The 27375-nt window shown below is 50.1% G+C and overlaps 2 protein-coding genes across 2 annotated transcripts; one reads left to right on the forward strand and one right to left on the reverse strand.

Moving 5' to 3' along the window:
* Positions 1-165: 165 nt before the first annotated feature.
* On the forward strand, positions 166-15357 carry SHMT1 (serine hydroxymethyltransferase 1). Its single transcript, XM_074965068.1, has 12 exons — positions 166-287; positions 3096-3231; positions 4436-4581; positions 4988-5103; positions 5337-5497; positions 6929-7010; positions 7722-7934; positions 8894-9010; positions 10293-10415; positions 11022-11138; positions 13290-13400; positions 14065-15357. Exons 2-12 carry the CDS (start codon positions 3130-3132, stop codon positions 14235-14237), a joined length of 1461 nt encoding a protein of 486 aa, XP_074821169.1. The 5' UTR covers positions 166-287; positions 3096-3129; the 3' UTR covers positions 14238-15357.
* On the reverse strand, positions 15017-27090 carry SMCR8 (SMCR8-C9orf72 complex subunit). Its single transcript, XM_074965067.1, has 2 exons — positions 24264-27090; positions 15017-20759 (listed from the first exon to the last, which is right to left on the reverse strand). Exons 1-2 carry the CDS (start codon positions 26609-26611, stop codon positions 20306-20308), a joined length of 2802 nt encoding a protein of 933 aa, XP_074821168.1. The 5' UTR covers positions 26612-27090; the 3' UTR covers positions 15017-20305.
* Positions 27091-27375: the final 285 nt, after the last annotated feature.

The raw sequence follows: 27375 nt of genomic DNA on the forward strand, positions 1-27375 counted from the left end.
GTGGCCCGGGCGAGGGGCGCCGCCCACCCACGAGCTGCACCGACCACCCACGTGCTGCTCCGGGACAGGTAAGACCCAGCTGGCCGGCGAGCTCGGCCTGGGCCAATAGCGTGGGGCAGAGGGCGGGACGGATCGCACGCGTGCCTCCGATTGGTTGAAGCGATTCCGAGGGTTCCATGCGCGGGGACCAGCGGCAGCTCGAGCGAGGCGGGGCGAGTCTGAACGTTCCAGTCCCGGGGCTGCCCTAGGTGCGAGTGGATCGAGGCTGCTGCCGCCCCTGGAGCCTGGTAAGGGCGGTGGGTTCCCGTCGGGGCTGTAAGTCTAGAGTAGCCCCTGGGCCAGGTTCACTGGGATCCGGGTAAATTTCTGCCGGGGGCGACATCAGTTAACTTTAGCTCCAGCACGTGGGTTGGGGGGTCGCTGTCTCTCGCCCCATCTGCTGAACGGTATGGGCTTTGTGCCTTGGCTGGGCTGAGCTGAGCTGAAAGGAGTTTAGCAGCAGCTGCCTCTGCCTTTTGCATTGGGGGCTGGGAAAGCAACAGGAAGTTGGAGCCAGGATCTTGATGCTACTATTTTGGGGATCCCTAGAATCATAAAATATCAGCGTTGGAAGGGACCTCAGGATCTAGTCCAACCTCCAGCTCAAAGCAAGGCCAACACCAACTAAATCATCCCAGCCCGGGCTTTGTCAAGCCGGGTCTTAAAAACCTCTAAGGATGGAGATTCCACCACCTCCCTAAGTAACCCATTCCAGTGATTCACCACCCTCCTAGTGAAATAATCACAGAATGCCTGCCTGTCTCTTATATGCCCCCAGCACCTCGCTGGCTGGAGTGGCAGAACTGAAATTGAAGGTAACATAGCAGAGGCTGAAGCAAAATCACTGTTGAGATGGAAAGTGATTTCCTCCCTCTTTTGCAGCAGGACACACAGATCTGGGGTTGTTGGGAAAGTGGGTTTCAAATGCAAACTAAATTTCCTCTTAAATCAGTGACTGAAAGTAGTTAACGTTCTTGAAGTGGGAGGGAATGGTTTCTACACTCCCCTTCTGTCTAAAACAATCTTTTCTCTGAGGCCTACTGCAGATGCATAGGAAAATTATAATTATTTTACTGATTGTAATATTTCATAATTTGAATGGTAGCTGTCTCCATCCAAAATGTATAACACAGACTCTAGCTGAAGGGCACAAAGTGAACTACATAGTGCTTTTCCTGAAGCATCAGGTGTTGGCTACTGCCAAAGTTGAGATACAGGATCTGATGGACCGGTGGGTCAGATATGATCCTTGGATCAGGGACTGTATCTTGTTTCCTGTATAGCACTGAATAAATGATAAGCTCTTAACAGATAGCATGGTCCAGTGGTTAGGGCCCTGGAATGGGAGGGAGGGAGGCACTCAATTCTGTACACCGGGTTCCATTTCTGCCACTTTCTTTGTGAATTTTGGCAATTTCCTTAACCTTAGTTTCCCCATCGGTGAATTGGAGAGAACAGTACTTGTCCACCCACCTTCTGTAAAGTACTTGGGGATATACCAGTGAAAAATGCTATACAAGAGTTTATTTATTCATTAATGATGATCTGGTCTGGCAGGAGCTGGGATATCAGCCGGGATGGAATGGCCAATCCTACTTTTCCAACCTAAGCAACATCTCATTCTGACTCCATTTTTGCAATTCAGCATTTCTGATATGCAGAATTTACAGTGCCACAAAGAGATAACAGCAGATTCATGGGGAAATGAAGGTACATTTAGAATTGCAGGGGGGAGGAACTCTTCTAACCAGCTGTTCCTTTCCAAGCCGGGGCAGACAGATTTCCAAATGGACTTTAGTTATTTGGCATTAGCAAACAAATGCGATTGCCTAATTAGCTGTACATGACCTTTCACTAGCCTTGAGGAGTTAATGTTTAAAAGGAGTTTTTGTTTTTGAGTAAGACAGAGGCTGTTCTGTCCCTTCATGACTCGTTGAGAGTTTATGCTTGTTAGCTTATGATCTCCACAGAAGTCACAGTGATGGACTTTGATTAGTGGATGCGTAGCTTTTTGGATGGAATTGGTCAGGCCTGATTGTCATGTTTACTGTAAATATGGAGCTTGGCATAGATCCAGTGTTCCACAGTGCTACTCAAAGTGGTGGTCCGCAGACCGGTGCTGGTCCACGAGCCAGCGGCTGCCAGTCTATGCACACATTGGAAAAAAAAATTGCCAGTCCCCCACATCAGATAGCTTGAGAAGCACAGCACATGCTCTGGGCCTTCGACCTGCTCTGCAACCTGTATTCATATTGAGCAGGGACTTGCTCGTATGAGAAATCCTGTGGTCTTACATGGGACTACTCCTGCACGCAAGGTGCTACTTGTAAATAAGGGTGCCAGAGACATTTATCAGACATGCTGAATTTAATATCTCTTGTATGTATCAAGCAGACTGTCCCTTTAAGTAGAGCAGCTATTAAAAAACAACATACCTCTGTCCAAAAATTTATTTACCAACTACTGTTACAAGTAGTTCTTAACATTTCTAGAACTAAGAGTTTGGAGGAAAAACAATGCTTTTCTCTCTTCAGTGTGATTTTAACCACACCGAGTGCTGGCAAATGCCCAGTTTCGCTATTTCCTGTGTAGAGTCAGGTCAACAGTTTCCCCGGTTGTATGTGTGGATCTCTGACCCAGGAACAAGCGAAAGAAAAAACAGCTAAAATAACAAAGTGATTGTAGAACCACAGCAATTGGCAGGGGCAGGGATAGTCCTGAAATGACACACTTTAAAAAGGAAAAAAAAAAAAGGACTAGATTTTAAATGGATGAGGTCTCTAAGAATTGTAGGGTTTTCATTATCAGCTTGGTCCAAACCTCACTGAAATACTTTCTTTCCATGGATTTGGATCAGGCCCTGTATTCATAGATTTACTGGGTCTTATAATTTATAAAACTTAATTCACTGCAGGCTGCAAACTGGAACATCAGGTCACAGCCTGGGAAGGAATCTATTTAAAAACAATACAGGAGTGCTACAGGGAGCGTTCACCTCTGGTGGGTGGCTGTTTTTAACAGTGCTCTACAAACTGTCCCACTCTGTTCGTTTTCAGACCACGTTACACCAAGCAAGCAACCACCCCCGGCATGGCTCACTTAACCAATGTCAATGGAGAGCTCCCCAGTGCTGAACTCTGGGTGTCCCATAACAAGATGGTCGTGGAGCCACTTGATACCAGTGACCCAGAGGTGAGAAGGCTTTTTTCCAGTTTTTGTGGTGGGGAAAGGGTTGCGTGTGTTTTGGCAGAGGGGAAACCCAAGCAATCGCAGCAGGAGATCTTGATTCATCCTCCCAGCTCTGGGACCCATGCAGCCAAAGGGATGTTGATCTTCCTGAGGCAAATCTTGATTCATCCTCCCAGCTCTGGGACCCATGCAGCCAAAGGGATGTTGATCTTCCTGAGGCAATGACTCGGGATGGCAGGTCAGTCCAAGTTTGGTCAGCCAGTCCTGGGTTGTCACTTGCCTCCACTCACCTCATTTCCCATTCCCTCTGCCACATGCTGCAGCCCCAAGGGGGGTGGCAAAGGAGAATGCTTGGTAGCTCTCCTCACCAGTGTCTGGGAGCATCACCTCCATGGTGTTCCCAGCCCCTGCTGCTGTGAGTCTGAAGGTCCCTCAAAACCCAACACTCCCACATGGTGGCCTATAGCTGTGCCACATAATAGGTCTATTCAGTGTCTCATCCCAGATTTCTCAGGCCCAGGGTCTCTTTCCTCTGTGGGATCGGATATTATTTATATGGAAATGAGCATAGCTGTGGCCCTTGCATCTAGCACATTGTTACATGACAACAGAGCAAACGAGAAGGGGCGATCTATAGCCATTAGAAATTTAGATGAGCTGTTACGTTGTCTGTTTCTTTCTTCCAGCCAATTTTCACTGCCATAGTGCCTTGCGCCGTTCAATTTACATGTTCCTCCAAATGCTCATTTTTGGGAAACATCTAACATGCAGGCTAATGTGTCCTTAATTTAATCGTGTTAGGCCTACGTTATTCCCCCTGGCACCGCCCTAAATAACTTCTCCCAATCCTGCATATTTACATCTTTCCAGTATTTGTAGATTTGTCTCCCCCTTGTCTACATTCCCTTAGCCAAGTTCTATTTTTAACTGCAGAGAGTCAGCCTTCCTCCCTGGGTCTCTCCTTGCTCTTCTCTGCACTCGCTCCAGTTTGTCAGTATCTTTCTGATAGAATGATGCCCAGAACTGAGTCCAGGGTTCCAAGTTCAGAGCCACAGGAGAAAGGATTCTTGCCTCCCTTGTCCATGGCGGGATGTCTCTGTATTTTTCCATTCTACCATCTGTTGCTTTTTTGCCTTAGAGAGAGTGCCTCCCAGCATCTGATGCTCTGTACAGAACTGATAAGGATGGGGCTTCTTCTCTCTTAAAGGTGTACGACCTCATCAAGAAAGAGAAGCGGCGCCAGAGGCTTGGGTTGGAGCTGATTGCGTCCGAGAACTTTGCAAGTCGAGCGGTTCTGGAGGCCCTGGGCTCCTGCATGAACAATAAATACTCGGAGGGGTACCCGGGACAGAGGTGTGGAATGTGGGGGAGATTCACATCCAAAGGGTGTTCTCTGTAGGTGGGAGAGAGTCCAACCCTCCCTGGCTTGGCTCACTGTCCTCGAGGAAGTGATCGCTGCTCCATTACGGGTCCAAGCAGCCACCGGCTGTAAATTGTTCCTTTCCCAAGGCAGGAACAGACGCACTGCACTTCGCTCCTTGCAGAGTGAGGCCAACGTGGGCTGTCGCCCTGCAGCTTCCCGCCGTTCCTGCTAGGACTGTCACTGCCGAGCCTGAGGAGCATCAGGCGGATCCTCCACAGACCCCTGGGGGAGGGAAGAGGGGTCCAGTTAGCTCTTACTCTGCCACTGGCATTGGGGATGGAAACTTGTGGCATCGCTGATGTGGTAAGACTCCTGCTTTTCTCGTCCGTGTCGTAGGTACTACGGCGGGACGGAGTTTGTGGATGAGCTGGAGATCCTCTGCCAGAAGAGAGCTCTGGAGGCTTACAGGCTGGACCCACAGAAATGGGGGGTCAATGTCCAGCCATACTCAGGTAACAAAGCCCAGATCCTCCCTGGGAGTAGGAGAAAGGGGATGGCAGAGCCATTGGGACCCCTGCATTCCCTAACTCTGTCATCTCTCCCTGGGCTGGGTACAACTGTGAGTGCTCAACAGAGGGGACTGCTTTAAAAACCCCTTCCCAAGGTCACAGCCCGGACTCTCTCCCGCCCCGAGAGCAGCGGTACCAAGTGCTCTGTGTGCTCAGGGGGCTGCCTTTCTTTGTAGGCTCCCCCGCTAACTTTGCGGTGTACACGGCCCTGGTGGAGCCCCATGGCAGGATCATGGGTCTGGACTTGCCTGATGGGGGGCACCTGACACATGGCTTCATGACGGACAAGAAGAAAATCTCAGCTACCTCAATCTTCTTTGAATCCATGCCCTACAAGGTAAGGGACTCCACCCGGCTGATTGTGGGGAGATCAGTGGAGGCCAGCAATTGTCACCCCTCTTCCATTCAAGCGACTTACGCTGGCTTCATGCTCTGCCTGAGGTACTGGGATTTCTTAGTGTGTCCCGTATTAACAAAGAGAGGGTGTGCTATGATGGTGGATATCGAAGGGTTAAATAGTCTTCCTAAGACAAATGGTGATGCTGGAGGCTGATGGGCCACAGCACGAACACTCAGGGCCTGATCCAGGGCCCACTGAAGGTGGGCGGGGGGGGGACGTGTCTTTCTATTGGCTTCGATAGACATTAGCTCAAGGCCTTAACCCTCCAGAGCTCTGATGGCCTATCCAGCGTGTGCCGGCTCTACTGAGCCCTGAATAGGGCTCCGGTCTCAAGTTGGAGGAAGGAGGCATGCAGCGTTCCAACTCTGTGGCCATTGTCCCAAAGCGGGAATGGAACAGAAGCTGGGCCAGACTCTGATGGGTGGGTTAAGCCAGCGTTTGCACTAAGAACCCAGCTGACATGGGTGAAAACTTCTGCTGCAATTGCCCAAACTTCTCCCAGTAGCTTCCTCAGTGAGTTGGAGCCGCATCAGCAACGACTGCAGGGTTATTTCAGCAGAGATGGAGCCCCTGATGAAACCAGCACTCACCTGGGTGGAAGTACGAATTAGCCAGGATCTTGCTAAGCTCACATTTATATTCCAATCACAAGGGCCGTGTGAGCTGAGCCTCCGCCCAGGACTCAGGAGATCCGATTTCTGTTGCCAGCTCCGCCAGTGATTCAGTGGGTGACCCTGGGTTAGTCACTTCAGTGCCTCAGTTTCCCTATCAAATGGGAACAGTGATATTTACCTTTCACAGGTTGGTTCCCAAACTGTGTTAACGTCTTTGACCCGCTCTGTAAAGGTTCCCTCTTATTAAACATGGCAAATTCTCTGGCTGGTGTGGTATTAGGGCTGCCATATTGAGCCTGAATGCCCATTTTGTTACTGTTCAGTGTGACACTAGGCTATTAATGACTGACCTTGGGCTCTGTGTTCTCAGAGAACAGATGGGGGCCAGTTGCTCCCTCCCGCACTTGGTAACGACTTGCTGGGTGAAGTCACGGGGTCCAACAGCTGATTTGACCTGTGGTTCTTTAATGGAGGATGCCAGGGAGATCAGACCATGGCTGTGCAGAAAGCCAAGCAGGAGATTCTCTGACAACTCCAGGGAGCAGGGAATAGCCACTGTCTGCTCTGCAGACCCGTCATGGAGCCACCGTCATTAACCCTTTAACTCTACGAGGGCTTCACGGGAGAGCTGGGGTGGGCAGTGCTGCAGAGCGAGCACTGCTGCGGAGCAAGATGTAGCTGTCTCTCCTCTAAGGCTAGAGAGGCATCACATGGTGCTTACCCTTCATGTCTCTTCTTGCTGCTCCCTTACCAGGTCAATCCCAACACTGGCTATATCGACTACGACCGGCTGGAGGAGAACGCCCGTTTATTCCACCCAAAGTTGATCATAGCAGGTAAGCGGCTGGGGAAGGAAAAGCAGCTGTCGGAGGCTCTGGGCAGCAGGTAGAATCTGTTCAAAATCCTTTCCTCCAGGCTATTGAAAGATCCCAGCCACAGGGCTTAGTCGCTGGCTAGACACTCGGGAGCAGCGTGGCAAATTTCAGCAAACACGCAGCATGCTGCCTTATGTTCTGAGCTGCCTCTGTGCTGATACTGCGGCGACTTGGGCAGGGGGCCTTGTAGTTAGACCAGGGGACTAGGAATCAGGATTCCTGTGTTCTGCCACGACCAGCGCATTGCGTGGCCACCAGCAAGTCACTCACCCCTCTCTTCCCATCTTCAGGCTCCGCAGGGATGCACTGGTTTGGATCAGTGAGCCCAAGGACTCTGGGGGGCAGTTCAGCAGCTGCTATGTTGGTGACCCGGTGTCTGTCTCTCCCTAAGGGGCAGTCAGGCTTTTCCTGCCACTTGTCTCACCCTGGCCTCTTACAGCCAAATCCTGGGCCCCTGCCATGGTCTGGCTCCTGGACTTCGAAATATTTCCTCCGTGTGGTCTCGTGCTAGGAGAGCTGCCTGACTAATTACCCAGGCTTTGGGTGGGTTGTACAGCCATGCTGCCGCGCCTACGCCACTATTGATGCATAAGCTAGCTCCATTAGAACTAACTCAGGGGTGTCAATCGCACAGTAGACACACCCTGAGGCTGGTGTTTTCTCCTGGCCTAGGCGTCAGCTGTTACTCGCGTAACCTGGACTACGCCCGCATGAGGAAGATCGCGGATGAGAACGGAGCTTACCTCCTGGCCGACATGGCCCACATCAGCGGCTTGGTGGCAGCCGGTGTGGTGCCGTCGCCATTTGAACACTGTGACGTTGTGTCGACCACGACTCACAAGACGCTGAGAGGCTGCCGGGCCGGCATGATCTTCTATAGGAAAGGTTTGGGCCATGGAGCGAGCAGAGGATGAAAGGCGCCGGGTGGGCCATTGGGGACCTTTGAGCTAGTGCGGAATAGGAGCCAAGGCTGGTGCCTCTTCCCTCTGGCTGGCAGGAACCACGGAAGCAAAGCTTGCAGCTTTCAGAAAAGGGGAAAAAGGGCTTGTCCTTCCCATTGCTGTATTAGATCCCCAAACGGATTTAACGAAGTCCCAGGCTGCATGTGGTTAGTGATGCTCCCAGGGTGGAGCTGGACAGATTTATCATCACCCTCTCACAAAGCTTCTCAGTCTGGGTTCCTCGGCTCTGCCCAGCCAGGCTTCCCTCTCTGCTCTCTCTTCCCTCCACCCTGAGCCTGGCTTTGCCAATGAATCCCAGTTTGCCATTCCCTTGAGATCTCTTCCATGCTGCCCCCTGCCTGGCCCTCCCTGCCTAGCCCAGCTCAGTTCCCTGTACAGGCCTGGGTCAGGGGCAGCAAGGATTGAACCGGGGGCTGTGGATTTTAAGGCTTGAGCCTCTATTGCCTGAGCTAAAAGATCTACCTGCGTCCGGCAAGGCTGTCGCAGGCTCATCAGCCTCAGGCTGTGGCCCCCATCACCCCTTAAAGGGGCCAGAGCACCAAAGAGCGGGTTACACATTCACCCTTTCCTCATTCAAATCCCTCCTCAGCTCACTCCTTCTGCTAAGCCCACCACCCTCCTCTCCCACTCCTGCCTACCGCCAAGCTGGTGCCCACCTATTCCGGTGCGCTTTGAGTTTGCTATGGCCTGTGGAACTTGCAGGCTCTGCACAGCTCCAAGCATGCTGCTGGGGCGCAGTGTTGTGACGTCCTGACTCCAGCCACGACGGGGTTAAAACGAGACTGATTAAACCCACCCAGGTACAGAACATGGGGAAAGTCGCATGAAGAACAATGAGTGAGCTGGGCCCCATAGACAGTGACCATCCCCCTTCCCTCCTAGGAGCTCGCAGCGTGGATCCCAAGACTGGCAAGGAAATTCCATACAACCTGGAAAGCCCCATCAACCAGGCCGTCTTCCCAGGGCTTCAGGGAGGGCCTCACAACCATGCCATTGCAGGTAGGGGCCCCGGAGGGCTGCTCAGTGGCTGAACTTTGGCTGGAACTAGAAACCCCCCGGCCCTGCGTGGTGGTGCAGCGCTAAAGTTGCAGGGCTTGAAGCAGGAGAAAATGCGCTTTTTGCTTAACAGTGCTCCCTGCAGCTGACGGCCAAAGGGATATTTGGCTCCATGTGGGAGTCCCAGCCGGGTCACACAAGCTGGGGAGGCAGGGCCCAGTGCAGGGTCCCATGGATGAAGTGTTAAGGATGAGTTTGCAGCCCCCCTGGGACCAGCACCCAGACAAGAGTTTGGAGCCGCCCTGCTGCCCAATATTCTGCTGGTCTCTAGTACTGCCTCTTACCTTGTACCATCTGGGAGATAAAACTCCAGTACTGAAGGTGATCAAGGCTGCTGGCAGTGCATGGGGATATGAAGGTCAAGGGCTGGCGACCCAGGGCTGACCTTACCTCCATAGGCAGGCCCCAGCATGAGAGTGGGGAGCCCGGACTTCCTGTCATTCTGGGTCAGATTCCTCTCTGCCTCTTTCCCCAGCTGTACCATGGCCCCACAGTTCAGAGGGAGGGAGGGTTAGTCAGTTTGCAGCGAGCTTTGAGATCCTCTGATAGCCAGCACTGAAGAACAGCAGAGTATCATCCTCTGGCTGGAACCCTTCTCCCCTGGCCGAACCCCTCCTGTTAATCAGCAAGAGCAGCTTTTTCTCTGTGGATTCCCACATTCCTCTCCCTATTGATAGAAATAGGCAGCAGGTGATTTTCCTCCAATTGGGAGAGTCCAGATCCACGTCTTGGTATTCAGTGCTGAGGTGGGGGAAAGATACCACACATTCGAACCCTCTGGCCACTGCGCTGGAGAAATCTGAAATCCCACTGTAGAAACATCCCCCGGCAGTGGGCCCGTGACTCTGACCCATCAGACCATTGGGCATCAGCTAGTGAGATTTTGGCAGCTGTATAATGGAATTAAATTCCACCGTGGGGTTCACAAGCCCTTGTGCCTCTCACTAGAACTCCTCGTAAGACACAGCTAGCGTAAACGTGGACTGTGCAGCACTGACGGCCAATAGGCGCTTTGTGTGGTGAAGAACGGCTCTGGGACATTGCATTGCTGTGTCTTTAAAGCCTCCTAGCCGTTATTCTAGGCCTGGCTTGGGAAGGATCGTTCCTCAGCTTTCCAGGCCAGGGTTTCGTTGTCAATGCTCCAGGTCACTGCTGAGCCCAGGCATGGAGCAGCCTGGCTTCTTGATGCTACCATGGAGACGTAACGCTTTTCCTTTCTGCCCAGGAATCGCTGTCACTTTGAAGCAAGCCATGACCCCGGAATTCAAAGCCTATCAACGGCAGGTTGTCGCAAACTGCCAGGCACTGTCTGCCACTATGATGGCACTGGGCTACCATATCGTCACTGGTAAGGACAACTACTAGGCATCCACTGCATTTCCTCCTGAAAATGAGGCCGTTTCTGTTGCCTAGGGCCCGATCCCAACCCTAGTGAAGGCCACAGACTCCTGCTGACTCCAGCTCAGGCTGGATTGGGATGGTTATAGAAAGGGCCGGAGCTCTGTTATAACATAGCCTTTTAGGATACAAGTGCAGAGAGATCTTCCTCCAGCCACCCGTCTGGGGAGAGTCCGAGTGCAGAGCTTGGCGCACAGAAACGATACAGGCGTCTAATACGTTGTTGTGGCCCGAGCTATAGACACAGCAGCAAACCTCAAGCCAATAAGAGGGACACATTAGCTACTAGGCCTGTTTCCTTTAGACTCCGGATAGTTCCTGTTCTCCTAGCCCTCCCTGTGCTGGAGCACTTACCGGCCCCATGGCAGGCTGCTCCACCACCCTTTGGCCCAACTCTTGCTCCCCACAGTCCCGGGCAGCATTGTGGTTATAACGGCAATGGTCAGTGGGAGTAGGACTGAGCCTAAGCGCTTAACTTCCAATATCCCAGCCTCAGCGCCTTGACTTCCAACGCACTAGATTGTGTCCATTTCACGTCCTTGTATTCCTCTCTCAGGTGGGTCCGACAACCACTTGATCCTCGTGGACCTGCGCAACAGAGGGACGGATGGCGGGAGGGCTGAGCGGGTGCTGGAAGTCTGTTCCATCGCCTGTAACAAGAACACCTGTCCTGGTGAGGAGGTCTTCTCTCAACTGACTGCTTAGCCAAGTTTGCAGTTTCACACAGGTTGCAGCCTGCTTCAGGGCAGCACCCAGAGAGCTGGGGTTGCTCAGGATCCCTGGGGAAACGGGGCCACTTTGCTAGGTGCCAAAAGACAGATTTAGGAGCCTTATCTTTAGGGCTGCAGATCTGAGCGTCTTGACTGACAATTGAGTGTTGCTGGCTTGGCAAGCTGTGTTTGGCCCCCGAGTGGCTACACTTAGAACTGTTTCAATCAGTGAGGGGAAGAGACTTCATTGAAGGAAGAGGTAGGGACAAGCCAGACAAACCTCCTCTCACTTGAGAAACCTGCCCTTGTTGGCGGGGCCAGATCTCTGCTCTGGGGTAAGATCCTAAGAGGAGGAAGGTCTGAGGCAGGCAAGAAGGTTTCCTACAGCATAAGGACTGAAAAGGGGCCGGTGGCTCTGTTCTCTGTGTGTTCTGCTGAAGGCTGGAGATCCACCAAGGACAGCACCAGGGAATGTTTCTTCAGCATGACTAGGTCTTCCTTTCCCAGCGTTAACCCCTCACCTCCTTGTGCCCTTGGGGCTCTCACTTGTGAGCTTGTTCTCTGGTAAGCACTTCGGGTAGATTTACTCTGAAGTATTGTTTGTAAAGCTAAGATTTAGTCCTGGGTATTTTTAGTAAAAGTCAAGGACAGGTCACTGGTAAAAAAACATTCACAGCCAAGTGACTTTTACTATAAATACCCATGATGACTAAACCTCTGCTCCTGGGGCCCTGCTGTTCTGGATGGCCCCTGCTCTAGTGGTGGGGGCTGACTGCCCCTGCTGGCCCGTTGCTCCAAGTCACCTAGGGACTGCTCTCCTGACAGCCCTCGGGACTGCCCCCAGGACATGCTTGGGCATTCCCCGCGGTTGCTGCCCTGGCTGCCCCTGGACCGTGGCTGCTCAGGCCGTCCCTGGGGACAGCTGTACCGGCCGCTGCTCAGGCCATCCCTGGGGCCGCCCGAGCAGTGGCTGGCCCCAGGGTGGGTCCTGGGGTCAGCTGCACCGGCCGCTGCTGCTGCGGAGGTCGTGGAAAGTCTTGGAATCCGTGACTTTCCACAATCTCCATGACAGAATCGCAGCCTTAATTTCTGGATGAGCCAGCTTCACGCTGATGCATTTGGTCTGTGGCCGCAGACCATGCCGCAGTTCCACGCCCAGGACCAGTTCAGGGAGCTGAATTCAACTCTTCTTCTCTGCCTCCTGATCTTGGAAACACCCGGCCCCTCAAGTTCCACACCCGGCAGGGGTAGTTTAGGCTTTACTCTAAGTTCTCTGGTGCATGTGCCGGGGGGGGGGGGGGGGCATTAAACCAGCACATGCCTAGCTCCTCTGCAGACAATCCCATATTAGAGTACTTGTTTGCCTGCTGCCCTCACCCCAATTACCCCTCTGCCCTCCACTGCATTGCGCTACACTCCACCCCTGAAGTGGCTGCATTTCCATGCTGGAGCTGCCTGTATGAAAGGGACTACATAACCATGTACTGTTTAAGCAGGTGCTCCTGCTCTCTCCATGTCTGATCAGTGCGTCAAACCAGTGGGCTTGGGGGAAGCCTGTAGGTGCAGGAGCTTTGTAGGCTGGAAGCAGGGGCAGGCTTCTCTCCCAGCCTCCATGCCGCTGACAGCAAGTCTTAGAATGCAGCGGGGAGACTCACCTCACGGCCTTGCTGGCTGGAGACGTTTCCCGTGGGGAGCATGGGGGCTGCTCTTCCTTTCCTTCTTAAGCTCTGGTTCATGCTGGGGCTGAAAGGGAATTGGCACTGGCTGATCAGGACCTGGCTTGCTGTTCCCACCAACCCAACGACAGTTAAATGTACCTCTTCACTGTTGCTTCCAGGCGATTGGCAAGGTCACGGCCAAGTCTTGGGGCTGTAAACCTAGAGGCCCGTGGCTTTCCTGTTTCACCAGGCAGCCTCCTTATGAGAGCTGGGCAGAGAGGGGCATGTAGAAAACCCCAAACCAAGCTAGAGAGAGCTCTAAGATGAAGGATCCCACCCTCCTGCCACTCCCCCCGAAATAACTCCAGCCAAGACCGCTGGTCATGGGACTAAGCTTGCTCCTTCCAGTAGTGCTTGTGGGAGCGTGGTTCTCCTGACTGAGTCCTTTTGACACAGGTGACAAGAGTGCCTTGCGCCCAAGCGGCCTGAGGCTTGGGACACCAGCTTTGACCTCCCGGGGATTCCGGGAAGAGGACTTCCAAAAAGTAGCTCATTTCATCCACAAAGGTAAGGCTGAGGCTGCTGCGCTTGGCTGAGCAAGGGGGAGCTGTGGCTCCAGCAGGTTCCAGAGCAAAGGTTTCTGCTGTAGAGGCCTAAGCCAGCTCCTCTTGGGACTCTGCTGATTACACTGGGAGTTGGACCACACCCTGGGTGAACCCTAGATTTCAGTGTGACTCTACTGAACTGAAGGATCCTGGCCAGTCCCTGTGCTGTGTCCACTCCTAATCTAACTTGCCCATTTTCCAACTCCAAGGAGCTTTCCGAATGGTTGGTGCCACAGGCTCCCCTTTGGGCCTGTAGTAACCTGGCGCTAATGGCAGCTGCTGTGATGCACTCAGGCCTGCTCTCTGGGCGTCACCCCGTGGTGGGAACAACCACACTTCCGCTGAGAGCAGCGGATCCCATGCAGGCTAGGCCCAGCGTCCTCCTGACTCCTCCCAGTTGCATTTGCTAGAAGAAGGCGTGTTCAGCCCACCAGTATGGTGCACGGCAGCAGGGCTGGCAGAGCTTTATGGGAGCAGGATACAGCCTGCGCCATGCATTCAGACCCAATCTCCCCTCCAGTGGCAGGGGCTGGAGAGCTAACGGGTTTGCGTTCCATGGGCTACAGGGAGGGAACGTTTGTCAGTCTGAGCTGCCCTCTGGCGGCATTAACCAATCGTCCACACAGGGATAGAGCTGACGCTGAAGATTCAGAACGACATGAGCCCCAAAGCAACGCTGAAGGAATTCAAGGAGAGGCTGGTGAGCGATGGGAAGTACCAGGAGGGTCTCAAGTCTCTGAAAGAGGAGGTGGAGACCTTTGCTGCTGCCTTCCCACTCCCTGGCCTGCCTGTCCTTTAAAACAAGGCAGCAGCTGCACCCAATCCAGAGCTACCAGAGAGCTCTGGGGAAGCAAACTGGGATTGCGGTGCATCCACATCCACTAGGAAAGCATCTGTTGCCATCTGACAAGCCAAGGGAACTAAGAGAAATGTCACTCCCCCCGCCCCCACTTCCGTGAACCTCCTTTCTCCTCCTCTTTGTGATTTGTTCCCACAAGGCAGATGGCTTTTAAAAAAGTTTAATTTTTTACCCGCTTCTCCCCCTAGGCTACCCCTGTAGGACGCTGCCCCACACTTGTGGGCACGACCAAGGGGCTGGTAAGCCTCCCTTTAGGAAAGGGGTCCTTTTCTAGTAACTGTGAACGGTGCAGCACTTAACCCTTTTCAAAGGATTGAAATTGGCACCTGATATTTAATACATCAGCTGCTCTTGTAATGAGGACAAACAGGGTAGCTCTAAAGTCCAATTACTGACAGATGTGCAAAAGGTGCTGATGCACCCCCACCTCCCACTGGAGTCAAGGGGGGCTGCAGATGCTCAACTTATAGCTAGCATACTTCCAAACTACTGATTAATGGAATGCATGAACAGGCATTGCTCTGAGCCAGGGATCTATGCCGTATTTTAAAGAGAGTCTCAGCAACATAAGCTGTTATATTCAGATTTCCCATGGGAGCCACTTAACATACAGTCACATTTTGTATTTAAAGGTTGCAGTAGGAAAGCATCAGACTTTACTACCTTAAAACATGTCTTGCTAGTTTCAGAATAGCTAATTCAGCCTTCCACAATCCCCCTCTCCATGGGAGAAAAACTCTGACAAGCAAGTCCCCATTGTAATCATGATTGGCAAACATACTAGTCCAGGTGCAGTTTTGCAAGACTGAGCTACTGAAAGAAACACATTTCTGGTGCTTTTATAACTCCAAAGCACACGCCACAGACTTCCCCTATTCATCAACGTTTTCAATATTTCAAGCGACCACGTCCGGTCAGTTTTTCAAACATCTGAGCCCAAAGCTTCGTTAGGACCATTTTTTAATAAGCACAGTCAGATTAGAATGTAACCACAATGTATGACAAGAATAAGCTTTAAAAAATACAACCAACTTTTTCTGAATTTCAAAAATATCTGAAACCAAATAAATAATTTTTTTAAAAGTACATTTCTCCTACGATTCATTTGGTGTTAACATCGGTTAAGCTCTTGTGCAGCCACACCTACATCACTACACACATTACAATATGCAGCTTGGATTTCTTCCAGGTGACACTCGGTCTAGCTATTGATGCAGGTGCTCTGTACCCAGGTACAGACAAGGAACTTGACATGCAGTAATAAGATATGGTGCTTTAAAATAAGACGAGAATTCATCACAGCCTACTCACCGCTCTCAAAGGCAGGTCTTAGCCCAGCCCCATTCATCTACTGACCTACCCTGCCCAGAGGCCAGATACCCTGTGCTTCTGCCTTCCAGTTAAAATGCATCTCTCAGCAACCAGCATGTAGTAGGTTTATGATTTCTCAAGCTATGGTAGCAGGTTCTAGGCTCTCACTTTAAAACGTCTTGGCAGTCCAGTCTTTTCTCTGTCGCTGGCTGGCTAAGGCTACGTCTACACTTAAGACACTACAGTGGCAAAGCTATAGTGATTCAATGTAGACACTACTCAAATGGGAGGGGTTCTCCCATTGCTGTAGCTAATCTACCTCCCTGAGAGGCAGTAGCTAGGTCGACGGAAGAATTCTTCTGTCGACCAAGTAATTTTTCACACCCCTGAGACGAAGCTATGCCAACGTAAGCCCTTACGTAGCACTAATCTCTCGGGGTCCAGTGGACTACAGGAGCTCTGTATTTCAGGACCAGCCTCCTTCGCAGCTCACTGAATTTCCAGTTCTAACACTTGTTCTAGCTTTTCACTGGGACGGTTGGCTTTTGTAACTGCTGTAACCCACAGCAGCCCCATGTGTTCAGCAGCTCCCTGCCATCCATTTGGGGCCCAAACCTCCCAGGCACTGAGTCTGAACATGAGTTGGGCACTCAGTATCTTGCACAATCAGGCTTTCTGACCACACCGAGTCCGCTGCCTAATGAAAACCGAGAACATCATGCGATGCACAGTCCTCAGTCAGTCCTACAGGCTTTCAAACCCCAGCCACATGTCCAACCCCTTAAAAAGTGATCTATTACTTTTGCCATAGCACAGGCAGAGCTTCCCTCTTCTAGTTGAAAGGCAAAACAGCTCTTGAGCTGCTTAGAAATGATTGCTACTGGCTTAAGGTAAATCTGAGCACTATTCTCAGAGAAACAGAGCTGGTAGAGAATTAACATCACCTCCCTCCGTATGGCTGACCATCCTAATTGTTGTATCTGAAAGCATGAGGCTAGGGTAATTAAGAGTGCAAGCCAACAATACATCTTCAAACACGGGAAGTTAGAGGACAGTAATTGCAACCTGCTGTCCTGGCTAGTCATGGAAGGCCATGGGAGACCTTTGCTCTGATGAATTCTCATGTGGGGCTTACAAACCACGTCTCCCTGACACAGACAACACAAAAATAGGAAGTGGACCCACAGCCAGCCATGCAACGTGTCGTGGGGTGCATGCTGGTGGCACTTACAGAAACACAATACGACACTGGGTCTGCAGGTTTTCAGAGGGAGAGACCTCATTTAGTAATGTACAGCAGCAGCTACTAGCCAGCAGGGTCTGGTATCACGCCCGGTCTAAAGAGTGTGGCTGAATCTCAACAGGCACTGGTGTCTTACCTTGGCCTTTGCAGCGTAAACCAATTACTAACGTGCATGTCAGGATCAGCAGTGGGGACCATTAGTATTACAGTCCTAATTAACGGATGGTTCCTGATAGCTGAAGGTATTGAGGCAACATGGTTAAGGACCAGGTAATGTCTTAAAGTGCCTAGGCAGGGATTCTTACAATACGGTAAGTCCACAGACTCTGAAAGCTTTCAATCAAGAGAGGCAACTTCTAAGAGTTGCATCAACTTTCCAACCACTGTCAGCCAGTTCAGGTTTCCGTAGGCTTTCCCCCTCACTGTGGTTGAAAGGAAAAGGGAATCACAAGCAACAAGGATCTGCCAATTCAGGTTTTAGCTACTTTCAGTGGAACAGCCTCTGTTTCCTGAAGTGTGTTTACCTGCACTGCTCGCTCAACGTTAAAACAAATAAAAGTTGTGTGTAGCATAGGGGTCTCTCTTAATCAGGAGCAAAAGGGGCCGGTCAAATGGTCCAGGATCACCCCCAAAGTGGGGGAAGATTCTGAAATTAAGAATTGCATTGCGGTAGGTAGCTCAGGGGAGTGAGACTGGTGGAAGCCCAACTGCTGCTAACCCCACCTTGCAGAACATTAGACCCCGATGCAGTTTTGCACATAGAGAAAAATGAGAATCTTCATTCACCACCTTAGGAGTCTGATTAAACAAAGTACAGATGAAGGCTGCTGTAACTAGAAAGTCCCATAATATTGTATCCTGCAACCATCACCAGTCCTGCTCCACTGCTCTGAGCTGTCAGCTAGGGAGAGATAAAAGTCTCCCAGGACTTCAGTATGTCTTACCCTCCTCACTCCCGATTAGCGTCAGGTTATTTTTCAGTACAAAGATGCGGTCTTGAGATGAATATATTTCCATTCGGTCAATTAATAGGCAGAGAGGTTACGACAATCATATTACCTGCATTATTCACTTAAGATCCCAGCTGTTCTTTTTCTACTTGGAATCTTGTCTAGGCTTAAGGTTATTAAGACACATCCTTGATTTAACAAGCAGTGGCTTCAGTCACCTAGTACATTACAGTGTTTTTATACAAGCATAAAAATAGCTTTCACTTAGCAGACCCAGTTCACATGCAGTAGCTGCATACAGGCAGTCACATTTAGAATCTGAAAAAGAAAAGTTCTTTAAACACGCTTTTCAAACGTGCAAACAATTCTTCAGCGTGGTGTGCAGACACATGTAAAGCTGATGTGACACATGCATACACTGCTCAACCCTTCAGCAAAAGGCTACTTTGCACTGGCTCCTGACTGCATGCTAAAAATCACAAGTAACCTCCAACTTTAGTGAGCCTGTGGTAACTCACTATTTCCTGTTTGACCTGGTCTCACTGTAAGCCATCAGTAGTGATACTAGTACTTAAAACAGTCGTCCCTCCCCATTGCTTCCCCCTGGCCTGCTTCAGTATGGTCTCAAAGACGTTTCTGTGTGTGAGGAGGAGTCAGTGTTACAGCACTATGGATGCTAGGAACATTCAGTGCAATATGTCTCTAAGGAGCCTCTCTTTGTTTGGGATGCACGTTACATAATAGCGCAGCCATCGCATCAAGTTTCAATGGAATCTAAAATACACTAACAAACCCAACACTCTGCTTTGCAGCTTCCTCTGGTACATTAGAGAAATATACATTCAATTTCAGCACTGTCTCACATAATCACATTAGACAGAGGTTTAAAAATACACACACATACACACACACTTCAGCTACTCTAGTAAAACCTATGTTCCCCCCGAATCAGATGAGAACAGTGCTAAAAAGAAATAAAACCAAGGGGATCTTTTCCACCAAGACTTTTCTCTCATGTAAAATAACTTGGGGGGCTGGCATTGGATGTACTGCGGTAATCTCTAGCCAAGGGGTGGCAATGGAAGAGATGCATGACGAAAGCAGAGCATGAATCCTTCAGCACCCAACATAAAAGCAATATGAAGGTTCTGGCACAGTTTGCAATGTGGGTGGAGCTTTGAAAGTCTTCAATATCCAACAAATAGGCTCAGTGAAATGCAGTACTGCATGCGGCATCCAGAACGACCCAATGGATGCTATGGGAGAGGTAGTAGAGAAGTTGCAGAGGCATGGCGTTAAAAATAAATAAACTTGGAGTGGTGAGACAGAGCCAGCAGCAGCACTCGCTGCCGCCACGCCTACACTCATTTTCCTATCCAATGCAAATCTAGCCCCCGACACAAAACTACAAAAGATAAAACATTCATTCCAGATCTCTCCTGAGTGCCTGCCCTAAGAGGCTCCTTGTCCCCATCCCTCCCTTTGCGTGCAGCTTCAGATGAGTTGCACTATTCGTTCTCTAAACTCTGAGAGAGCAATCAACAGGGGCCCTTATTGCTATTCAACTAGCATATTTCCTTCAAGGTTACACCACAGCAGTGCTGCAAAGTCTTAGCAAGCTTTAAAGACTTGTAGGTCTCCTTCCCCATCCCCAGGTCATCAAGAAAAGAGTATGCTGCAAATTAACAAGGCACAGTGCTCTACATTCACACTGAAGGGGGAGCCTCCCTGCAGTCTGAAGACACAGAAGGACTCCTTACACCTTTTCGTCTTCCAGCAAAGCTGAGAAGTCAACAGAAGAATACATGCTTCGATCTCTAGCTCATAGGCTCAGCAACAATCAATTCCATGAACCATTAACGAGCACAGACAATGCAAAGGGGCACTGTGAATTATTTCATGTGGGCAGGTAATTTTTAGCCTCCATCATGCTTGGAAGCTTTAATATATAGAGATCAATATCACCCCCACACTTGGGCAAATGTATTTTGCTGTATATATAAAACAGTCAAAACCCCCAGGGCTCATACTTTACTCCTGTCTATGCACTAGCAACGCTGATGTCGCCAGGAAAATGCAAAGTTTTACCTTGAATATACAAGTTACCATGCACTGAGGGGACTGGACACTACTCGTCAGATGTCACCCCACAAGGATAGCCGACTTCTCCCACCCTCACTGCGTCATGAACATGAAAGGAATGGTGTTCTTAGTAAGGTTTTTAAAAGTTGACAGGGTCCCTTTAACATTTAAAGATGGAGTGGCCAATATTTTTAGATCTCGTTTCTTTGCTGGGGTATAACACATCCAGTTCTCAGCTGCTGGGAGTCACACAGAAATCAGGTTCCTTCAGGCACAATGTTTTCTACACAGCAGACTCTTGCTTGCAAATATGTTGACTGCTTTGCATTCTTCCCGATATATCAGTTATTTGTAAATAGCCAAGTCAAGCACAGATGATCTTCATCAAAATCAGAGTCCATAGAAGGGCAGCCCAGATGATACTAAATTTTGTACAAAAAGCTGGGAACGTAGTCAAATCTGAGCACAGGGTTAATACCCTTGACAGGTTCCTGAATGTACTGCAATTTCAGCAGCTCTGCTAGGTACTGTACCACTTTGACATCTTCATTCACAAGTCCCAGATGAAGTTTCAGAAAGTTCATCCTGCGAGACACAATGGATTCCTCTGTTTCTGTCTCGTTGATGGGAAGATGCAAGTGATGGCAGAAGGCATACAGGAAGGCCTTAGAACACAGCTGAGTTAGAATACTTTGGACGTGCATATAGTAGGTGCTGCCTCGTTTGATCTGAGTGCGGTGATCAGCAAGCATGGGCACCAGGGTTCCTTTATAAAGGGGGCAGCGTAGAGTCTTACTGTCTGCATCCAGAATGCTGATGTACCGGCTGTATCGACTCAAGGAGTGCAGCATATTAACACCAGCAGGGGAAACCACTCTGCAAAAGAGAAAAGAGATACAGCATACTAAGGAACACAAGGGAAGCTGTGAAACACTGACAGATGATACAAAGACACGATGTTTGTACAAACTAGATTGAAAGGTTTCATAAACTACAGCACGATCATCTTTAAGAGGAAACTTGTCACTCGGATTTGGTAGCAGAGATCGAACGTAGAGGAGCCTTTAAAGGTGTCCACAGTGAACCTTGGCCTACATTGAAATACTCCTGTGGGAATTCTGCGCCAAAAAATTAAAAATTCTGCACCAAAAAAAAAATGATGCGTACAATATTTTAAAATTCTGTAAATTGTATTTGTCAATAAATAAATGTGGCTCCAGCATGGCAGTGGGGAGCACATGCCACTGGCTGCACTGACGTGGGAGATCACCCTGAAGCCCCCACCTCCCGCAGTATAAGGACTTGGCCGTGAGGCTGCACCTGACCCTGATACAGTGCAAGGGCTGGGCCTGCCCCAGAAACATCTCGGGGCCCTGCCCCTCTGTGCCAGGCACACCTGTTGTGGGTGGGCAGGCTCAGCCCAGCAGGATCCAAGTGTGGAGGGGTTTAGTGGGGGGGATCCAGGTGTGGGGTGAGAGGTTTCTATGTGGGGCAGTCTGGGTGCAGGTGGCTCCGTGGGAGATCTGGATGCACAGGGGCTCATTGTGGGGTTCCGGGTGCAGGGGCAATTGGGACTCTGCAGGGGATCCGGGTGAAGGTGGTTGGGGCTCGACGGGGGGGGTCTGGGTGTTGGGAGATGGGGCTTGGTGGGGGAGCATAGCGGGGGGGTCTGGGTGCTGGCGGAGTAGGGCTTGATGGGGTGGCGGTCCAGGTGCAGCTGTTTGGGGCTCAGTGGGGTGTGGGGCTCATCGGAGGGGTCCAGCTGTAGGGTGGTAGGGCTTGTCAGGTTCAGGGTTCGATGGGCCTGCTTAACAGGGAAGCCCCAGCTGCTGCCAAGGGGATACCGCATGCCAAGCTCCTGCTGCCCACCCACGATTCCCCTATTCCCTTTTCTTCTCCATCCCCCTCCCCTCACTCCTACATTCCTCTGCCCCTGTCCTGTTCCACCCCCCCGCCTTCCTTCCCACTGCCTCTTTCCCCCACCCCCTCGGTCCCCCCTTCCCTCATTTCCCCCACCTCAGGCACTCACTGCTACACAAAAAACAGGAAGGCTCCCAGCACAGAAAAGAATTGAAAAACTAGCACTAGGACCCAGGAGGCAGCATTCAGCTGCAGAGTTAGTAGAGCAGAGATGTAGCCTCCTTCCTTCAGCTGGGCAGCTCTGGACTGGCAGAAATGGGAGGGGGGCGGGGGGCATAACCCTGCATGCCTCGCCTCTGTTGAGGGGGGGCAATCCCCCCAAAAAACCCTGCACCTGTGGTAGTCCCCCTTCCCCAGGCAGCTTTTTGGCAGGGAAACACAGGAATTCTACGGGGAGCGGGAGAGGTGGTGGATAGGAAGTCAAGTCACTACTATCCAGGGGCATGCAAGAACTAGGAAGAAATTGCTGGTGAATAGAAGCAAATACTGCTACAACCGTTCCCTACTGGAAGTGAAGGAACAGCCTTTAGGGGTCCCCTTTCCAACAGCACCCCCTGTCCCCCAGAATTTTTTTTACTAGATAGTTGCTTTGATATTGATGAAACTCGACTTGTAGAGAAACTTTTTGTAAACAATCCTTAGACAAGAAAGTTCCACTACAGAGTCTGGGCATTTCTCGCTGAGATGCTAAGTCAAAGGACATTCACAACAAGCAGTCACCTAACAAGGACTAACGAGTGTATGTGATTTAACCGAGATAATCATAACCCTAAGACAACTCTGCCCAGTGCTCCCAATTCTGCATGGTTAAGGTCACCTTGTCAGGAGAGGAGCACCGCTACCTCATACCAGAGGAAAGAGTTGCTGATCTGTAACAGCGGGTACTAGCCATCCCTCCAAACTCTAATCTCAACCCAGACACAAAAGCCAGAGCACAGTAGTAACTGGTAGCACAGTTAAAGAACTGTCATTTTGACTTACATGGATGTTTGAATAAATGTACCATTCAAGATGATTTAATAATTCAGAGCTTCTTGGTAAAGCAAAAAAAGCACAAACAATTCACCAGGCAGATTTCTGCTTTTTGATTTTTTTTTATGCTAAAAACCTGCCTATTCTAGTGGAAATTATTGTAACTAAACTCTTAGCATTATAAACTTTGATCTATATTCTCTGTGGGCAAGAGTGACAGTGCAAACTTTCTAGAACACAGCTTCATTCTATAAAGGTAGAAAATGCAGCAGGCAAGAGCACTATTGTATAGCTGGTTTTATATAGTAGCAAACAAAGTAATACCATACGTTTTAAGAAGCGAATAATCAGATTTTAGAAATATCTTACAGCCCCAGGGAAACCCTCTTCCAGTGCTGCTTTTCCACAGAATATCTTCACCTACAGATGAAGTTGCCCAATAAGCCAAACTGTCGTTTGAACCTTGCAGCACATGGAGCAATTTGGGCCTGTCATGCCAGTGCAGTTTCACCCTAAACACATTCCACTGTATTTAGACATCACCACAGGGCTCAGAACAGGACTTCTGCATCTCTCCGCATCACCTAACCCTAACCTAGGTTAGGTTGCTAATACACTGATACAAGCAGGCCACTTTCCCTCTAACTCAAACAACTGCTGTTGGTCAGATGTTCTAGCCTTTCATTTAATCGAAAGCACAATTATAAATAAAAACCTAATGGAAAACTAAAGGCCCATGTGACAAGGAGGACGGTTTAAAACAAACTTCAGCTAGAAGAAAAGCAAACTTTTACCCAAGAGGTTCCGACCCCTCTGGTGGGAACACAAGAAGGAATTCAAAGGGACACCTTAAAGTATTATGGCCCTGCTCCAGCAAAGCCCTGGACCAATACACTTGCTTGAGTGCTTTGCTGGATGGGGGGGTCTTTGATATTTTAGCTGAATGATTTCCCATTGACTTTCAAAGGAATCTGATAGCTAACACCCAACAGAGTGCATTGGAAGTTTAACACTTAAAAAGATTTCTAGGAAGGAAAGTATTGGAGGAAATACCACCTTTACACCTGTGGTCCCCAAACCGTGGGGTGCGCCACCATAGAGGGGCACAGAGGAACATTCTGGGGGGGGTGCAGCAGGTTCGGGCCAGCCCCTACAGGGGGCGGGGAGGGAGTGCCAACCAGCTCCAGCCCCAGCTTCAGCTCCTGGCCCCCACTGCTCCCGGCCCCTGGGTGGGGTGTGACATAAAAAGTTTGGGGACCACTGCCTTATACAGACACACATGTACACCTAACAAACAGAATGTGTAGCAACAAGCCCCACCGAATGAAAGTGACTACAGAGGCGGGAGGGTTTGCTTACAGTATCAATTCCCCTTCAATACTTCCTTTTTTAATGTAAGAGGTCTCAAAAAAGGAACTATTCACTTGGACCTCTTAACATTAATCAGCCCATGAATCTACTGTCTGAAGGAGATCTCTGTTAGTTTACCTCTGCAGTCCGATCAGCTTCCACTTCTGAAAATCCATGATATTCAAAGGGGAAGTGACCCAGTGTTTCACAGGCTTGGCATACACCCCACAATTAGGAACAAAGATGGAGAGAGCAGTCACAAGTTTCTTTACCATTGCCTCATCTTCCCCCAGCACTATTAGTGTCCTTCCACTGAGCAGAGAATATATTGCAGGGTGAGCAAAGGGATATTGCCTAATGAACTTCAAGGCATTCTGGCCAGCTTTTTTTTTGTGCCTTTCATTAAAGTGACTGAGAGGATGAGCAGGAGAAGGAGTCTTATCAGAACACGTGGATGCTGCACTGCTCACATAGCTTGTGGAGTCTGAGTAGTCATCCAGGCTAATTCTACTGGCCTCTTTACTGCTTAAGTAATGCGTATCAAGTTCATATGAAAGGAGTCCTCCTGAGACGTCATCATGTGAAGAACAGTCTGTGAAGTTCACATGAAATCCCTGATCCACCTGCCGAAATGGCTGTGGTGGAATACTGACCACACCATCATCATCAAAATGTTTATGTGCGAGGTCAGGTAGAGGCTCTAAAAAGTTTGGAGACTCTTTCCCAATACAACAGGCAGAATCAACTGGCAATAATTTCTCCTGTTCAGAATTGCCTTCCATCTCTTCAACGTTAGACGGATTTAAACTTGGGCTGACGTGAATACCTCGGCCTTCATCATCTGCATAAGATTCTTCATTAATGGCACTTGGGTAGCTTGCTTTAAAATCTTCAGGGATCAAAGATTCCGAAGGACACAAGCTGAGGACTTCAATGCTGTCCTCACTGATGGTCCTTCTGCCGACTGCCTTGCTCCTGACCACTTGTGGACTTGGGTGGATAGGCAAACTTGCCTGGCTCTCAGATTTTGTCAGAATAGCAGCAGACTTTTCTGTTCCCAAAACCTCAATGCTTTCCCCGCTACTAATACTCCCTTTAATGTCTGCATCAAGGTATTCCAAATTCTCCTGGTCAAAACCAATAGGTTCAGTCACTCCTGGTTCTTGGGAATCGTCAGTCTCCTGCTCCATCTTGATAGGTACAGACTCCACACTAGATTTGTAAGATTCCAAGCTGATTAACACTTTAGGAATTGGAGATTCTTCCAAACACTTGGTGTTGACAGTGTCTTGATTAGATCCCTGGCAACCACTGTACTGTTTTTCAGCTGGTTTTTCATCTAAAACAGACTTATCTTCAAAAAGAAAGTTAGTTATACTTTGCTGCTTTAAAAGTTCTTTACAGATCTGATTTGTCAAAAGGTAGCACACATCACCTCTAAATGTTTTCTCTATTTGATTTAACTGATCAAGAGTTTGGGTGAAAAAATAAACATCACAGAGTTCCTCCAAGGTTTTCAGCTTCTTGTCAAAACATTTGGCAGATTTTGCTTTGATGAGTTTAGGGGTGTAAGATGGCATCCGTGCATAAAGATGTGTTTCACCAGGCTCATCAGGGTTAGCGGTAGTAGAGTCTTGATCAAAGCTTGCGTTAGCTTGATCCAGTTCACACTCTGGCTCATATGGATGGAAATCAGAATTCTTCAGTTTTCTATAAGGATATGACCTGATTTGCTTTAACAGGTCTTGATGCTCAATAATGGACTTTTCAACACTTGCCAGTTCATTAGCTTTCTCAATGGCTTGGGTTGTATAAAATCCTTTGTCATTGGCTTTCTTCTGTATCTCTGTTTCATTGTGCAGCACAGTCCTGGTGTAATCAAGGTCTTTCAGTTTCTTTTCAAGTTCATTGGCAAAAGCTTTCCTGTTACCAGTCTTTAAGCACTCTGATGCTTTGGAGAACTCCGTAGAGAGCTCCTGAAACTGATGCATGATTTTGTGCTCGTCAGTAGAAATGTACGCCATGCAGAAAGGCCTCACAAAGCCTCTAGCTTCAAGGTCATAAAGAGTTAAATGGTGCACATAAGCAAAAGCCCCTTCCTTGGAATCTCCCAACACCACTTTGGAATCCTCCACAAAGTTTAGCTTTGGGTAGGAGCATCCAGGAGGGTGCCCCACAAAGGAGGCTTGATAATCCACAGACATGATCCGGAGGGAAAAATAGTTCAGATCAAAAGTGCCAGAAACTTTGGCATCATCCGGGATGGTCAACAAAGGCTGCGGGCCCACTTGCTCTGAAAACTCAGAGATGAGAATGAAGTCCTTGGTGAACTTGGAGCCTGAAAACTTGGACCAGGGGTTGGCACCATGGTTAGCAAAGGGGAAAAGTGGCACAGAGTACTCCTCGGGCAGGGATGGTTCATTGTATGCCTCCTCTTCAAACTCTTCCTCTTTGGTAAAAGCCACCACATCAGGGGCGCTGATCATATTTATAGGTGGAATGAAAGGACATGGAAAAGGGAACCCTTCCCCCAACCCAAAAAATGAAAAGATCAACCAGAACCCATCAAGAGACGGATCCCTTCTGCCACTAAAGGTACTGCCTCCTTTCCCAACCCCTGTCCAGGGCTAAGGGCCTCCCACCTCAAGGTCTCTGGGGGGTGGAGCGGGAGGGGAGGGAGTCAGCCCTCCTCATCCAAGGTGCCTGGCAAGTTAGTTCCCCATCTCTTTTGGTTCTCAGTCCCCGGGATCAGCTATTCCTCAGCCCCAGCCACGCACTCAGCACCCCTAGAGATCAGCTTCACGCCGTTTTCCAGGTACCCCTAATTCCCGCAGTCCTGGGGGCTCAGTCTCAGCCTCTCCCCCCACCCCAGGTTCTCAGTCACGAGTCCAAAGGACCGGGTCCCCCACGCCCCGGGATGCCGGGGGCGGGCCCCCCCAGCCAGCTCCTCGCTCACGCTGGCGGCCTCCCGCCCAGGGCCGGTTCTCTCCCCGAGTCCGGACACGGGCAGGGGCCGGCTCTTGCCCCGCCAGCTCGGGCTCTCCTTGCAGGCACGGAGGGCGGGCTGCTCCCCCGGCCCGGGGCCTCCTCCACGCCAGGCGCTAGCGCCAGCCGAGCCGAGCCGCCCCGGCCCGCTTCCCCTGGGCTGGCGCTCGAACCAGGAACCGTCACTTCCCTCACAGGCCCCCCGGCCCGGCAGCCATCTTCCGATCACATGACCGTCCGGGCTGTGACCCCTGACCCGGAAATG

The sequence above is a fragment of the Natator depressus genome, chromosome 10 (assembly GCF_965152275.1).
Source record: "Natator depressus isolate rNatDep1 chromosome 10, rNatDep2.hap1, whole genome shotgun sequence".
NCBI lineage: Eukaryota > Metazoa > Chordata > Testudines > Cheloniidae > Natator > Natator depressus.

Coding starts and splice junctions, on each gene's coding strand:
- SMCR8 (XM_074965067.1), bottom strand. CDS start 26,611: ATGATCAGCGCCCCTGATGTGGTGGCTTTTACCAAAGAGGAAGAGTTT. Junction 20,760..24,263: donor AAGCTGATCGGACTGCAGAG/GTAAACTAACAG, acceptor TCTCTTTTGCAG/AGTGGTTTCCCCTGCTGGTG.
- SHMT1 (XM_074965068.1), top strand. CDS start 3,130: ATGGCTCACTTAACCAATGTCAATGGAGAGCTCCCCAGTGCTGAACTC. Junction 9,011..10,292: donor TCACAACCATGCCATTGCAG/GTAGGGGCCCCG, acceptor CTTTCTGCCCAG/GAATCGCTGTCACTTTGAAG. Junction 11,139..13,289: donor TAACAAGAACACCTGTCCTG/GTGAGGAGGTCT, acceptor CTTTTGACACAG/GTGACAAGAGTGCCTTGCGC.